This window comes from Saccopteryx bilineata, chromosome 3 (genome assembly GCF_036850765.1).
Source record: "Saccopteryx bilineata isolate mSacBil1 chromosome 3, mSacBil1_pri_phased_curated, whole genome shotgun sequence".
Lineage (NCBI taxonomy): Eukaryota > Metazoa > Chordata > Mammalia > Chiroptera > Emballonuridae > Saccopteryx > Saccopteryx bilineata.
This window is the reverse complement of record NC_089492.1, coordinates 65,066,613-65,084,112: the sequence shown is the minus strand read 5'-3', so window position 1 is coordinate 65,084,112 and position 17,500 is coordinate 65,066,613. Positions and strand designations below refer to the sequence as shown.

Sequence of the window (17,500 nt, the reverse complement as noted above, 5' to 3'; positions counted from 1 at the left end):
TAAGGCAGTTGTATTTGAAAAAGAAACAAGAAAAAGAGTGAAGGAAAAAAAAACTACCCATATAAAACAGAATATAATAAACAGCCACATTACAACAACACACTAATGAAATACGAAATTAAAAGCTTATTACTGAAATTAGTATTTCATTTACCACCTATTGAAAACTCATCACTAAAAGTTATTTTGTTTTAAAATTTTACAAAACTATATATGTTAAATGCTTAGCATATTGCCTATCATAAAACAAGCACTAAACAAACTTTTTCTATTATTAGTATGAGTAGTATTAATTACAACATTGAGTGCTCACTAAAGACCTTTTAAAAACACTCTACAAGTCTATCTGCCCAGAAGTTTGCACGCACCGAAGAGCATCCCTGCAAAAGGACTACAGAGTTCTCGGGAAGATTGGAATGCTTCATTGTCTTGAGCACTACAACAAAAAACAAAAAGAATTAAAACCCAAATAGTTTTCAGGAAACAAAACCAGTAAAATGAAGGTATGAGTTACTGGCCTTTTAAAGTACTATGGATACTGTAACAGTTACATGTTTTTAAAGTTAGGATAAAATCCTGGCATTCAATATCTTTAGATGGTGGGACCCCAATGTATTCAGGCTATATACAAAACCTTTTTCTTTAATCTGCTTCACTGGATCTACAGATTCCCAATAAAACCTTTTTTTACAACAGTTATCCCAGTAAATAAAATGAATGTAAGTACATATCTATAAATCTTAAAAAAAAGGAAAGAAAAATGACGAAACCTATACACATACTTGGAAAAGAAGATCGCCCCTAAAAGACTCCTTTCCGGGACAGTTCCCTCACAAAACCTGCATTAACTAGACCAAAACAGCAAATTCTCTTATCTCAAGCACTTTTATGAAATTCATTTTCTTCAAAAAACAATAGACACTGTTCCTGACACATGACAATACTGTTTTCATTATACACTATAGGTTCGGAAGCATTTATCCTTACGTATAATATAAGAACGCCAACAAAATGATAAAACACTATATAGAAAAAGAACATGAATATAAAATACACATATTTCCTTTCTTTTAAGCTCGAGAGAATTATGTATGAGTCCATTTTACAACGTAAGCATAAAAGTTCTCCACTCAATAAGTTGAAAGTAAAAAAGTTTTGAAAGGAAAACTCATTGCAATAACATTTTCAATTTATTTTCAGTTAAGTTTATACCACCTCCAAAACCTACAAGATATTTTAAATTAATTTTAGCCCATTAAATTACGTTTATAATTATATATTATTTATATAATTGTATGTTTATTACTCCTCTCATAACTTTAAATTTATACACTTTAAAATGATAGGGGATATTCAGAACACCTTGGCATACTTTGTAATTAAAACCTGCTCTTCAGAAGAATGCTGTAAAGTACTAAAAGTTTTCATTTAACACAACTCTCCCCTTCTGAACCCTCTCCCCCTTTATTCCTTTCTCACCAGTAAGGATGGGTGTTAAGATACTGTATATTTCTACTTTTCAGTATGCCAGTTTCAGCAGGTGCTGCTTCACAGTGTACGTCATGACTGAGGGCAGAACCGATATTACATACTATACCTTTTATTTCCAGCAGATGAAATTCGTATGTTTGAGTGTTCTATGACATCGCCACCGTACTCCATAGAAGGTACATTCCCTCGTCTGTTCCCGTACATCCTTAAAAACATATTAGCTTATAAAACATGTTCCACATGCAGTGGACCCTCATATGTCGTTGGTATTTTTGCATTTCATGTTGGAAATATTAAAGGGAACAAAGTATTATAATGAAGTTTACTATAAACACATTCTAAAATTAACTCAAATGAGATTTAATTCAAGTATGATCTGCTAGTAAGACAAAACCAAGAGTTTGTTTTACTTGTCTTTAAAACAAAAGGAAGTTGCCTGACCAGGCGGTGGCGTAGTGGACAGTGCGTTGGACTGGGATGTGGAGGACCCAAGTTCGAGACCCCAAGGTCACCAGCTTAAGCGTGGGCTCATCTGGTTTGGGCAAGGCTCACCAGCTTGAGCCCAAGGTCACTGGTTCAAGCAAGGGTTCACTCGGTCTGCTGTAGCCCCTTGGTCACGGCACATATGAGAAATCAATCAATGAACAACTAAGGAACTGCAACAAAGAACTGATGCTTCTCATCTCTCTCCCTTCCTGTCTGTCTCTATCTGTCCCTCTCTCTGACTCTCTCTGTCTGATACACACACACACAAAAAGGAAGTCATTATAAATTATTTAAATATAACATCCACCATTACTCTGACATCATTCAACATCTAGAAACTTTTAATTTGAAAACTGTGTATATGCTATAATTTATCATTCCTTTATTCAAAGAATATTTATTGAACACCTACTACATGCCAAATTCGATTCTAGACACAGGGTATATGGACATGGTCCTTGCCCTCATAAAGATTATATTCAAATTTCTTTTTTATTTCATTTTAAACTTTTTATTATTCAGTCCTGGCCAGCTGGCTCAGTGCTAGAGCATCGGCCCTGTGTGTGGAAATCCTGGGTTCAATTCCCAGCCAGGGCATACAGGTGAAGCACCTAACTGCTTCTCCACCCTTCCCCCCTCTCCTTTCTCTCTATCTCTTTTCCCCTTCCGCAGCCAAGGCTCCACTGGAGCAAAGTTGACCCAGGTGCTGAGGATGGCTCCATGGCCTCCGCCTCAGGCGCTGGAATGGCTTTGGCTGCAAAGGAGCAACGCCCCAGATGGGCAGAGCATCGCCCCGTGGTGGGCATGCCGGGTGGATCCCGGTCGGGTGCTATTTCTCTGCCTCCTTGCTTCTCACTTCAGAAAAATATAAAAAATATATATATATTTTTTCAATACTATTTTGTATTAGTTTCAGGTATACAAGATGGTTAAAAAATCATATACTTTACAACATGTTCTCCCCTATATTTATAATATCCACTTGGCACCATACACAGTTATTACAATATTATTGACTGTGTTCCCTATGCTTTCCCTTATATCCCTATGATATTGATACGGTCAAATTTCAAAATGAGACCATTTTCTTAATCAAAATTCATAGATTCTAGGAATTATTTCACTGTATGTACAAACCTGACCAACTTAAAAATATAGCAGCTAACTTATCATTTAGTTAAATCAAATGTCACAAGCCACATTTGCTAACAGTATAAATCACATGAAAGAATAAATATTAGCAAGAAAACATCATAAACAGACTGATGCATAGCTACAAAGTGATTATTTTTCTTACTAGATCATAACAACAAAAGATTACCATGTATTTTATTCCCTTCTTAATCATTTTCAGAAAATATTTTTGAATGTTTTTTAATCTTTTTTCCATTTGGCAAACATTGATTTCTTTAGCTTAGTTACTCCTATCAGATAAACTAGGTTATTTACACCAGCATTTAGCAACATCCATGAAAATCACCATTTCCTGAATCATAGTTCTTTATATGACAGTTAAACTACATTCTCTCTCAAGAGGACTTTTGGAAAAAAATTTTTGGATTGTTAAAAGTATCACTCAATATTTGGGGGAATTTCATTATCACATTGAGAAAAATGGCAATTTTCAGAAGAAAATGCACTTCTCAGTCTCCACAGACCCAGCATATAAAATTCTTCAGTTCCATCACACAAGCCACGGCCAGTATCATCTGTGGGGAAAAGACTTTACAGACTGTAACCTTACTAACATGTGACCTCACATGACACACATGTCTCATTTTTTATCCCTAACACAACAGAACCCTCCACAAGCCCTTTTAAAAAGGATTTCAAATTTATTTCAATTTAACAAAATACAGCTGGTTTTATATCAAAAGCCTAGGTGCTTGAATCTCTTTTAAACTGACACATTTGTTTAATGTTATCCTCTACTTATACCAATTAAAGAACAGGTAAATATTAAACTCAAATTCAAAACTGTCATTAACAGTGCCAGGCAACCAGATTTAGTTACTACAGCTATATAAACACACACGTGCAGAAAAGTTAGCAGAGCAGGCCTGACATTGTGATCCTCGGAAAGGTCTATTAATAAGGCTGGCCCTTGGCTGGCACTGGGAACACAGATTTAGGAAGGGGTCCCACCGTTTCTAGAACTGGTAAGAATTGTTCACTGTGCCTAAACTGTACAAACAATACAGTTTATACTGAACATCTGCCTTCCTTCAGAAAGTCTGGAATTTCGGTGCAAGTAGGAAAAGGGTGCCTATGTGACCAGCCCCCAGTAAAACCACTGGACACTGAGTCTCTAATGAGTTTTCATGGTAGGGAACATTTCACCCGTGTTTTCACAATTTGATGCTGGGAGAACTAAACATTTCCCATGCAACTCCACGAGAGAAAATTCTTGAAAGTTTGACCTGGTTTCCTTTGGACTTTGTGTCATGTGCCTTTTGTCTTTGCTGCTTTTACTTTATATCCTCTCAACTGTAATAAATTATAGCCAGCGATAGAACTATATACACAAAGTCCTAGAAGTCCTCCTAGGGAATCCCTGAACCTGGGTGTGGTCTTGCAAACCCACAATACAATACACAAAAGTCAATTCGTTGATGCGGTACAGTGGTGCCTATACCAATGGAAGTTGTTAAATATAGAGAAATTTAAAGTTAAGAATTTTTTAAAACATCACTTGGAATTAATTCAGAATTAACCCGAATTGAAGGCTTCTTACACGTACAAAAATTCTTTCTAAAATTTATCAAAGAGCTCGTGGCTTCCTGCATTTTCAGTTAAGTTTGAACTTACATTTCCAGCTTCTCTTTATACAGATGCACCCAAAGTACTTCCAGAATCTACAGGAAGACATGCTCCGTAGCCCACTCAGTATATACAGATGTACCCAGAGTACCTCCAGCATCTACAGGAAAACATGCTCCATAGCCCACTCAGTATATACAGATGTACCCAGAGTACCTCCAGCATCTACAGGAAAACATGGTCCATAGCCCACTCAGTATATACAGATGTACCCAGAGTACCTCCAGCCTCTTCAGGAAGACATGCTCCATAGCCCACTCAGTATATACAGATGTACCCAGAGTACCTCCAGCCTCTACAGGAAGACATGCTCCATAGCCCACTCAGTATATACAGATGTACCCAGAGTACCTCCAGCATCTACAGGAAAACATGGTCCATAGCCCACTCAGTATATACAGATGTACCCAGAGTACCTCCAGCCTCTTCAGGAAGACATGCTCCATAGCCCACTCAGTATATACAGATGTACCCAGAGTACCTCCAGCCTCTACAGGAAGACATGCTCCATAGCCCACTCAGTATATACAGATGTACCCAGATTATCTCCAGCATCTACAGGAAGACATGCTCCATAGCCCATTCGGTATATACAGACATCTTAACAAAGCAAACACCAGAAGCACAAAAGGCCATTTTCAAAATTCATTCTAATTAAAGAAAGTTAAATAATTTTTTATGAATAAGGTCAAGGTCTCTTTGCTAAATTCTACAGTAAAATTAAAAAAATTTCCTAATTAATAAGCCCATCTGGAAGATAGCTGAAGGTGCGCCCTTTCACTAAAGAAAGAAATTAACAAAATTATAGCCCGACTTGTGGTGGCGCAGTGGATAGAGTGTCAACCTGGGACACTGAGTTCCCAGGTTAAAAACCCCAGGGTCATCACCTTGAGTGCTGGCTCATTAGGTGGAGTGCAGGGTCACCAGCTTGAGTCACTTGGCTTGAGCCCAAGGTTGCTGGCTTGAGCAAGGGGTCACTGGCTCAGCTGGGACTCTCCCTCTCCCCCCATCAAATCTTATATGAGAAGCAATCAATGAACAACTAAAGTGCTGCATCTACAAGTTGATGCTTCTCATCTCCCTTCCTGTCTCTCTGTCACTAAAAAAAAAAAAAAGAAAAAATATATAAAAGTCTCCTATCTCTGGTAATTACAATAAGGTCAAAATGGAGAAATGTTTGAGAGTCCAAATATTAAGAGAATAAAATCTTAAGGCAGCCAGTTCAATTTTATAAAGTGACTGGTATAATTTTAAGTTACTGAGACCTAAAAAAAAAACAACAAAAAACCCAAACCTAGAATGTAACCTAACAAGCTGTGAAGCCAAATTATAGTTTGGAAAGTTAGTCACCATATTATCTATTAAAATATCTGTATAACTGTAATGGAATTTCCTTCATTTACTGAAGTTTCTTTTATAGTTCTAATAAATTTAGCATTTAATCACTTTTAGTTACCACTGTTAGTTCACTTTAACAGTTTTTTATTTTAATTCTGAAGCCGGAAACGGGGAGAGACAGTCAGACAGGCTCCCGCATGCGCCCGACCGGGATCCACCCGGCATGCCCACCAGGGAGCGATGCTCTGCCCCTCCGGGGCGTCGCTCTGCTGTGACCAGAGCCACTCCAGCGCCTGGGGCAGAGGCCAAGGAGCCATCCCCAGCGCCCAGACCATCTTTGCTCCAATGGAGCCTTGGCTGCGGGAGGGGAAGAGAGAGACAGAGAGGAAGGAGGGGTTGGGGATGGAGAAGCAAATGGGCGCTTCTCTTGTGTGCCCTGGCTGGGAATCGAACCCAGGTCCCCCGCACGCCAGGCCGACGCTCTACCGCTGAGCCAACCGGCCAGGGCCCACTTTAACAGCTTTTATGGTGGTCTTATATTTAGTTCAGAAACCTTTAGAGGCAAATGAAGTCCTCTGCTCTGCAGACGGGAACTGGGGAGAGCCAGCAGTGGTTTAACCACTACCATCTCTCTCGTCAACCCTTTCGATATTGAGGGGCAAATGACAGATGGTAATCTCCAGAAGTAATAAACTCAATGTCTAAGAACAGTCCGAATCTAGCCAAAGTGCAGGAGTTTGGTTTAGGTCCAGTTTGTCCCCGAGAAGTCCTTTCGGTTTAGCTGTGGCATTAGAGCCAATACCAAATTAAAACAACCCTGTGATCCCAGAACTAACTAGTTTATGATTTTAAATCCATAGTTTCAGTTACCATATCTCACTGGGTTTTGTCAGCCAGGGACAGACCTCATAAAAGAAAAATTTTACTTCCTTTGACATAATGAACCAGATTTGCATAAGGGAATAACTGTAAAACAGTTCTACCATCCTACTATCAAAAAGAAAAAAAGTTAGCCCTGGCTAGGTAGGTAGCTCAGCTGGTTAGAGCATGGTCCCAATATACCAATGTTGCGGGAGGGAGAGGGGTGCAGAAGCAGATGGGTGCTTCTCCTGTGTGCCCTGACCAGAAATTGAACTCGGGACATCCACACACCAGGCCGATGCTCTACCACTGAGTCATCCAGCCAGGGCTCAATCACTCTTTAAAATGGGGAAAATTATTAATAAAATGGTCCATCCAAAAATAAATTAAAATTACTTTAAGAAAGAAAGGTAATTCCAAATTAAGTAACTCATTTTCTAAATAAGCTCTCAGTTACATCTTCATATTAATAAGCATGCACACTTCTTAGAATGTGCACTAAAAACCTATGTAGCTAATAAACATATTCTAATTTCAGACGGAATGTTATCTCAGAATTTCATTAAATGACTCAAGATTACAAACTAGCAAATATCAAGAGTTAAACAGAAGTGCTAACTGATTACATAAACACTAAAAAAAATCAAGATGTTTTAATGCTAAAAATGTCCTTTACTCATTAATATTGGTTATAAAGGAAAGCATAGGATGGTAATATATTAACTTCTATAACTCAAGTTAATAAATAAGACAGACTAGGAGGACTATATTTTAAATGTGGTTATAAATTTCTAAGCATTTTAAGACACACTACTACAGTCACCTTTAGAAAGTTCCTAAAACATTATAAATTTTACTTAAATTGGTAAATATGTAGAAATAAATAAAGTACACACACACATAGAATGCAACTGTCAAGCGAATTGCCAGACACCTTAACTATTAAAACCACTGCCAGTGATTAACGGTTAGTTTAGGAAAGTAAAACCATTTCTAGGCTTTAGCTTTCCTTCCCATATTTAAAAGTGGGGACAAGTATCACTGATACATTCATAACGGCATATGTAAAAGTTTATAGAGTAATTAGAAAAATACTGAGACCAAAAATATAAAAAGTGATTAAAAATCATAACTAGAATTTACCACATGCTGACTTTTAGAAGAAGAAAAGAGAAGGGTAACAGAAAACAAAGGAAAATTAATTTTGCATTTCTCACAATCAGTTATAATTATTTTTTATCAAGAAGTTCTGAATCTGTGGTGGCGCAGTGGATAAAACGTCGATCTGGAACGCTAAGGTCGCCAGTTTGAAACCCTGGGCTTGCCCAGTCAAGGTACATACAACAAGCAATGAACAACTAAAGAGAAGTAACTATGAGTTGATACTTCTCGTTCCACATATCCCCGCTCTATAAAAATCAATTAAAAAAAAGAGCCTACTTTCCAGAATTTAAGAACTTCTGGTTAAGATTATAGTATATTAGCCCGACCAGGCAGTGGCACAGTGAATAGAGCACTGGACTGGGACGTGGAGGACCCAGGCTCGAAACCCTGAGATCACTGGCTTGAGCATGGGCTTATCTGATTTGAGCACAGCTCACCAGCTTGAGTCCAAGGTCACTGGCTTGAGCAAGGGGTCACTCGGTCTGCTGTAGCCCCCAGGTCAAGACACATATAAGGTGCCACAACAAAGAATTAATGCTTCTCATCTCTCTCCCTTCCTATCTGTCTGTTCCTATCTGTCCCTCTGTCTCTGTCACACACAAAAAAAAAGATAATAGTATATTAAGAATAAATAAATTAGTGCAAGAAACAAATGCAGGTACACATTCCTTTAGTTTCAAAAATTTCACTAACAAGTCAAGTCTCATTTTCTTGTTAACCACTCTGCCTATTAAATAGAAACTACTGAATGATCAGTGTGATTTTTTTCTTTTTGCTAGGAACAAGACATTCACAAATCTGAAATATAGAAATTAATTTTAACATGCAGACGTATGTGAAAAACCTTACATTTAGAGATATATGCATTAACAAAATGGAAGTAACACATAATTTGTATTTGGAAGAAATCCTTTTAAAAACTTTGAAATGTGTAACAGGAATTATTCTCACTCATTCTTATATTTAAACTAATCTGAAAATACTACTTGGGGAAGATAATATAGAAAGAGTTCATTTCATTTATGGAATACATAAGAAAAGAAGATAGTGCTCAAGTAGGCTGAAATTCATTTGTTAGCTCATGTTTAAAATTATTACAGGGTATAATTACAAGTAAAATGGATTAAAATATATAAAAAACAAAGCAACAAGCTCATGAGTTTCTTGAAATTCCAAACTTAAAAAGTATGCATTACATTACATCTTAAAGGTAAACAAACAGAATAAGGGAAAAAGTTCTCATGTACAAGGAAGGCAGCACCAAGAGTCCAAGATTACCGCAGCCACCCCAACTGAGAGCGTAAAAAAGCTAAAATGGTTAGGCAGCCTTTGACTACCGTCTATTATAAACATTTTCAAATATAACACATTTTTAAAAGTACAATTAGATTCAACTCAGTGATAACTAGTTGGCATTGCAAAATTCTAATCCTTCACTCGAATTACCTAAATCAAGGGGAATATTAAAAAGATTGGGTAAGCTGAACATAATAGCTATAGAATAAAGAGAAGGCAAAAAACTGTAAAGGTTTTATATTATTAATAATTAGAATACTGAACATGCGACATTACATCTCAGAAAATATCCTAAAATACTAACAAAGTAATCTATTTGGACAAATAAATGAAACAGGTCTCATTAGCTGCTCCAAATTTAGAATTAACCCTACCCTTTCAAGTTAACAAGTCAATGACTAATACAGGTCCCTGATATATTTCTAGCTCCAAATCAAAAGTTAGGATGAAGTATGTAACAAGTTAAAAGCATTAAGACAAATGACTAAACAAAAATAGAAGTTACAAATAGCATTATAAAAATAATCATTCAAAGAAACTGAAAAGCATGTCAAAATCTGCTCAAAAAGTTAGTGCCATTTCACTAAAATGTTCAATAAGGAACTTAAAAACAAAATGTACTGATAAAAGGATTTAGAGCAAGAGACATCAAAAGATTAAACTGTATTCCATCTATTTTAAGGTGTCTTTTTTTCCCACATTCTAATGTATGACTAAAACTAGCCAGCAACCCGGTTTTAGGTTGAGCTATTGAAGAAGAGGAGTTACTGTCCCCTGCCAGTCACTTAGGAGCACTGTGAATGTGAGAAAACAGAATTCTTGCCTGGGGTTTTTTGGACAATACTGGCAGCATGAATTCAGACAGCAAACCTTAAGCCAGGGGTCCCCAAACTTTTTACACAGGGGGCCAGTTCACTGTCCTTCAGACCATTGGAGGGCAGGACTATAAAAAAAACTATGAACAAATCCCTATGCACACTGCACATATCTTAAAGTAAAAAAACAAAACGGGAACAAATACAATATTTAAAATAAAGAACAAGTAAATTTAAATCAACAAACTGACCAGTATTTCAATGGGAACTATGGGCCTGCTTTTGGCTGAGATGGTCAATGTGCTCCTCTCACTGACTACCAATGAAAGAGGTGCCCCTTCCGGAAGTGCGGCGGGGGGCCGGATAAATGGCCTGAGGGGGCCCATAGTTTGGGGACCCCTGCCTTAAGCAGTACTGGCTGACCATTCAATTCTCACGGGAGTTATTTTTTACTCCCTCTACTCAGTGTCAAGGTTGAGACATAAAAGTTTCTTTTCTGTTCACTTCTGTGGGCAAGTTTACTTCCCATTTAATTTTACATAAAGGTTGTAGCTTTGTAGTGTTCCAGTTTTATTACAGGGTCCTTTTCTCCCTATCTTGGTGTCTTCTTTGTTGCCTCAATGCTACAGAAAATAATGGTGTAACTTAAAGCCGATAGTATTTTAGAATTAAATATGTAAATCAAATGAAGTTGCTTCTCCCTAACATAGTGATAAAGAGTAACAACAATAATGTTGAGCGAGTAAAGAAAATAAAAATAAAATTGTAAATACCTGTCATTTGTATATACTCTCAAAGGTCTTCTATCAAAATCACTTTCATATCTAAACCTCTCGTCCATTTCTTCACTTACTTCAGGATCTTGGTCTGGTCTATAATACTGTCTGTCCAGGGCACGGTCATCATTGAACCTGTCAAATCTTCTATCTGGAATGTCAATCTTGCTGGCAAACCTTTGATGTTTTTTACTGGAAATGTCCACTTCTTCATTAGTTTTTTTAAAGATTCTTCTATTCCTTAATTCAATTTCATCATCTAGATGTCGGTATTGGTCCTCCTCCAGGCGTCTTTGGTTTAGAAGTTCTTCGTATGCCTCTGAAGGAGTTAAGACATCTTTCCTAGGACCCTCTGAATTTTGGCAAGATATTGGTATTTGTGAAGGTAAATCAGGTTTAACCTGACTAATAAGTTTTTTATTTCTTTGATTTTTGTGCTGGTCAATTAAAAAAAAAAAGATTTTAGATGCTATTTCTTAAAAACTAATTAAACCCTCAAATGATGTTTACTCTCTATCATTTCAACTCAAAAGCTTAATCTCCCATAAATATATCTTACCCTTAGGAAAAAATCATCAGAAAATTTATCTTTTAATAACACTTAATAAATAGCAGATATACAGACAACAGTAATATGGATAAGTGGCTACAAAAAGAGAAGATAACTAAATGCAAACTCCTAGGGGATATTAAGCATACTTTCACAATTAAATATTGTTTCAAAATATTCAAATTAACTTTTTTCTCAACACAAAGAATAACGAAGGTGGTAAGTTTTTTGGCCCTAGTAACATAAAGCACCCTTAAATTTGAAAAAAATATGTATAGCTAGAAAATGTCAATATAAAATAAGAACACTTAAAAATAAATTATAATTAAATCTCCCCCTTGAAGTTAAAGAGTTTAGTTTTGATTTGGCTTATTTTTTAAATATTGTATTTTTTTAAAAGTAAAATGTCTAACATCAAAACATTTCAATTACAAAATATTCATCTTGTAGTGTTAAAGATTTACTGTGAAAGCAACACTTACCTCAGAACTCTTTTCTACCTGTCTGAACTTTTCAGTGGATTCTTCCTTACCCCTGAGAAATTGATTGTATTCTTTGTTGCGTTCAAGTTTCAACCTTTCCTTAAAATAGACACCAAAGGCAATGTTAATTTCAACTTCAGGAAAAAGTATCTTAATGTTAAATCAGACACACAAATCAGAGATCTTGCCCAGAATCAAACATGCGCATTAAAACACATTAAAACATGCGCAGGTCCAGATTAACTCATGAGGTCTCGAATAGAAGGAAGCTGCTTCAGATGCAAAACATCTCCATTTTACACTCCAATAGCTGCACAGCTTAGATGACATTTTCCAAGGAGCCATTCCCCATAAATCTAGGATTTTATGTTTACCAACAGCAATCCTAGACAATCCAGGTGCACAATGTCAAAAACATCATATATAAATCTTTCCCACTAGTAAATACAAAATGTGTTGGCCGGGAAGTCTGTCATTAACACGTTCTCAAGGAGACGTGACCAGGTTCCTCTCACTCTTTCCTTCTCAGTGCTATCTCCTCCAACCCTCTACCCACCTCTCGGACAACCTGCTGTTGACCATTTTTTTCTCGAGGCTAAAGAAGGATCCTTGTTGTATTTTAAACATAAAAAGGTAAATTATTATATGCAGGAAAATATTATAAAGTAAATGTTCCATTGAAACCCCTAAAGAGTATGTACATGTATTTGTGGAGTGAAAGAAATAGACACCCAAATCGACCCACAGGTTAGGGTGCCACATAAAGCTCAGTGGGCTTTCGCATCCATTCACGTCCCTGTGTTACAGAGCATAAACTTACTGCTCAGGAACCAGTGCTGGAGTAGAGAAGGTGAATATTCAACTGACCAACATATTAAAGAAATAAATCACATTACATGGTTACAAATGTAATGTCCAAAAAAATTTTTAAACAGCACAACTAGATACTCTACAGACTTTTGGAAAATATATATATTCAAGTATAGAAAATGATATAACCTGTTTGCAATTAAATTGAGAATATGTTCTTTCATAATTTTGATCCCTCCTAAAACTGCTCCCCACAATAACTACTCCTGATCACCTACCTTGGCAGATAACCTGTCACCAATAGGAAGAGAAACTCCCAGAGTAGATGGATCTGTTTCACTCGTGGATAGAAAATTTTTCTGTATATGTACACATTAAAAAAACATATTACCTAATTGCCTTTATAAAATGTTTCATAAATGAGTTTTAAGTTCAATAGACTAAGCTATTACATTAGAACAAAGAATGAAATGAGATGAAATCAGAAACTATAAATCTATAGAGACCATAATTAGGAAAAAACTTTCTTCCAATCAACAACTCCCTGAAAAGGAGAATCAATTTGCAACACATATTTGTCTAATGATTTTAAATGATTTTATAAAGCATGAGGAAAAAAGAAACTTTCTTAATTCATATTCCTTTTCTAACTAAGCACATACTATTCATTCTCAATGCCCTAGAATTCTTTTAATACAAATTTAAACTTCTTCACAAATAGTCTATGCATACTGCAATGTTTTTTTTCTATTTTTTCTGAAATTATGAGTGGATATCTACTACAATGCCAGAAGATACAAACTATGAAGACTGTTTCTTTATGTGTCCCTCCATTTTTGTTCAGTAGACATTTAGGTAACTCAATGTAGTAGACCGAGCATTAGACTAGGAGTCAAAAGAACGAGGCTCTAGGAGTAGCCCCAACACTTCTCAATTGTGCAACACTGAGCAAGTCACTCACATCTGACCGGACTTTCTCCTTCTGTAATGAAAATGGTTTCTGCTCTGCCTACCTACCAAAGCTGTTATAAGGATCAAAGATAAAAGATGTAATATTCCTTTGAATACAATAGCAAACACAAGGGAATATTAAAAAATTTATACAACCCGCAACTTTTTTTTTTTTTTTTTTGGTATTTTTCTGAAGCTAGAAACGGGGAGAGACAGTCAGACAGACTCCCGCATGCGCCCGACCGACCAGGATCCACCCGGCAGGCCACCAGGGAGCGATGCTCTGCCCCTCCGGGGTGTCGCTCTGTTGCGACCAGAGCCACTCTAGCGCCTGGGGTAGAGGCCAAGGAGCCATCCCCAGCGCCCGGGCCATCTTTGCTCCAATGGAGCCTCAGCTGCGGGAGGGGAAGAGAGAGAGACAGAGAGGAAGGAGAGGGGGAGGGGTGGAGAAGCAGATGGGAGCTTCTCCTGTGTGCCCTGGCCGGGAATCGAACCTGGGACTTCTGCACACCAGGCCAATGCTCTACCACTGAGCCAACCGGCCAGGGCCCAACCCGCAACTTTTTAGTGCTGCTGCTTAGTAGTATATAATCTGGAATAAGTTATTTAACTTCTCTGCCTCAGTTTCTTTGCCTATAAAACAGGGGTGTCATCTATAAGAGGTTATAAAGATTAAATAATCAATAGTTATTAACCTGTCCAGCTCCATGCCTCTTATTTAATCACTGAACAAGCAATTATTGACCATCTAATATTTTCCGGTTACTTTTTTTAGGTGGTTGGGAGACAAAGATAAGCATATGTGCATGTTTCCTATGTTCAAGAGATTTACAATTCAGTCTGGGAAACAAACATTTAAGCAAATAACTGCAATATCATATACTAACTGCTACAATAGTTATACTGAAAACATTATGGGAACAGATTAATAAAACTAAATTATTTTTAAAAGTTTCATTACATCTAAATTTCTAAACAACTTAATTTGTGCTACAAAAGCTAATCTGAAAGTTGGGAGAATTCTAAACCTATTTGTCAAGGGAAACAATGACTCATAACTAGAATCTGAGTCAGTGTAAGCCCCTATACACCAAAGTACACTACAAACATAATCGTTTTGTGGAGTTATACGTGTACAAATAAATACCTCGAGTTCCAACCCTAGGAAGAGATAGACAGAGCACCTTACTCCTTCACTGAGCAACTCCCTACTCCCAAACCAGGGCCAGAATGAAACGAAAAAAATAAACAATTAGGGCAATGCAGTGAGTGTTGCAAAAGGCTGAATTTTAGCCCTGGCCGGTTGGCTCAGCGGTAGAGCGTCGGCCTGGCGTGCAGGGGACCCGGGTTCGATTCCCGGCCAGGGCACATAGGAGAAGCGCCCATTTGCTTCTCCACCCCCACCCCCTCCTTCCTCTCTGTCTCTCTCTTCCTCTCCCACAGCCAAGGCTCCATTGGAGCAAAGATGGCCCGGGCGCTGGGGATGGCTCCTTGGCCTCTGCCCCAGGCACTAGAGTGGCTCTGGTCGTGGCAGAGCTACGCCCCGGAGGGGCAGAGCATCGCCCCTGGTGGGCGTGCCGGGTGGATCCCGGTCGGGCGCATGCGGGAGTCTGTCTGTCTCTCCCCATTTCCAGCTTCAGAAAAATACAAAAAAAAAAAAAAAGGCTGAATTTTAGTCATTCACTCATTTATTCAGTAGATATTGAGTGCCTAATATGTTTCAAACTGTTTGATATATTTGAGACTCATCAGTGAAGAAAACAAAGTCCCTGCCTTCCTGAAGATTACATTCAAGCAGGGAAAACAGATAAGAGACAAGTGCTATGACAAATAAATAAATAAATAAAAACTGGCTACAGGTAGTCCAGGAGTCTAGGGAATGAGATTGGGAAAAACAGAAATCTGGAATTCCCTTTTAGACATGTTCAAAATAAGTTACTCATTAGATTCTAATTACCGTATTTTTCACTCCATAAGACTCACCTGAGGCCCTGGCCGGTTGGCTCAGCGGTAGAGCGTCGACCTAGCGTGCGGAGGACCCGGGTTCGATTCCCGGCCAGGGCACACAGGAGAAGCGCCCATTAGCTTCTCCACCCCTCCGCCGCCTTCCTCTCTGTCTATCTCTTCCCCTCCCGCAGCCGAGGCTCCATTGGAGCAAAGATGGCCCGGGCGCTGGGGATGGCTCTGTGGCCTCTGCCTCAGGCGCTAGAGTGGCTCTGGTCGCAACATGGCGACGCCCAGGATGGGCAGAGCATCGCCCCTGGTGGGCAGAGCGTCGCCCCTGGTGGGCGTGCCGGGTGGATCCCGGTCGGGCGCATGCGGGAGTCTGTCTGACTGTCTCTCCCTGTTTCCAGCTTCAGAAAAATGAAAAAGAAAAAAAAAAAAGACTCACCTGACCATAAGATACACTTAGAATTTTAAGGAGGAAAATTAAAAAAAATATTCTGAACCAAATGGTGTGTTAAAATATTTAATAAAATACCGTATTTTTCACTCCATAAGATGCACGGGCATTTTCCCCTCCACTTTTGGGGGGAAAAAGTTCATCTTATAGAGCAAAAAATATGGTAAAAATATCAAATAGGCTGCCAAATAGAAAAATATGAGGTTCAGGAGAGAGGCCTGGGCTGAAATTATAAATTTACTGATTCAGTTTAATAACTGTCTTCTGAGAATATGTCCTTCCTGAATTGTTAGATGGTCAAGTGTTTTTGTTCTAAAAACAGGAAAGAAGATGGTAGTTGTTCTCATTACCAAAATTTAAAGATTTGATTTTTTAAAAATATGCATGCAATCTACAAGCCTGGAAGCCACAAGAAACACAAAAAGAATGGGACTTAGAAAGTGTCCCAGGAGTGGAGGAAGCCACTGACCCACCTCCCCATATCCTATGTAATGTTCTTTTTCCTTTGCTTTCCTTTCCACTCCCACTTTCTCAGATGTCAACCAAAATTGTCTTCCATATTAAGGAACTATATTGTTCCTCCACCAAAACTACCTTCTTGAAAATCTAACACCAAAAACTCCTTCATAGCCCTTTGAATTTAAAGATTTGTACTCCTTGACCTCTTTGCCTTTCTATAAAACAATTTCTTTTTATGCCTCCCACCACCATTCTTTTTTCTTAAAATCATGTATCTATGACAAAACATAAAATCCATAAATGAAAATGGTGGCTAAGAGAGGAAACCCAACTCAATAAAGAGGGGAGTGGGAGGATAATGAGGTACAAAGCCAGAAAGGCAGGCTGAACATGAAAGACGTCACATGCCATCTACAGGATTCAAATTCTTATCCTGAAAACAGTGAAAATACACCGAAGTATTTAAATCAGTAAGTGGCAGGATCATTCTGGAAAGCTTGAAGAACGGAATAAGAATTAATAAAAGGAGATCAGTTAAAAATCTATAGTATTAATTTAGGGCAGTAAGAGTCTCTAACATGGAGAACCAACTGTCCTAACACCATTATCAAGCTCCACCCAGGCTGCCAAGGAGACACAATGCCCTGCCTATCACACAGGGGTCCTAGCCTCTCTGTCCACCATCACTTCTTACTCGTCTCAGAAAAGAATATCCATCAGGCTGGTGCACCTAATATGCCTCAGTCACACAAAGCTAAAGTCTACCCCCAAATCCTCCTTTTTCATATACTCTCTAT

General features: G+C 38.1%; 1 protein-coding gene across 10 annotated transcripts in view; it reads right to left on the bottom strand.

Annotated features, from left to right (window-relative positions):
• CSPP1 (centrosome and spindle pole associated protein 1) overlaps positions 1 to 17,500 on the bottom strand; it is a 119,013-nt gene that overhangs the window by 71,027 nt on the left and 30,486 nt on the right. For 6 of the 10 annotated variants that reach the window (XM_066266261.1, XM_066266259.1, XM_066266264.1 and 3 more), the window contains 5 exons: positions 13,168 to 13,248; positions 12,080 to 12,178; positions 11,045 to 11,484; positions 1,598 to 1,696; positions 369 to 436 (listed from right to left, as the gene is read on the bottom strand). In XM_066266261.1, coding sequence (XP_066122358.1) covers positions 369 to 436; positions 1,598 to 1,696; positions 11,045 to 11,484; positions 12,080 to 12,178; positions 13,168 to 13,248 — 787 coding nt within the window. The remainder of the gene's footprint in view (positions 1 to 368; positions 437 to 1,597; positions 1,697 to 11,044; positions 11,485 to 12,079; positions 12,179 to 13,167; positions 13,249 to 17,500) is intronic. The other 4 variants (XM_066266263.1, XM_066266266.1, XM_066266267.1 and 1 more) reach the window with 2 other exon arrangements.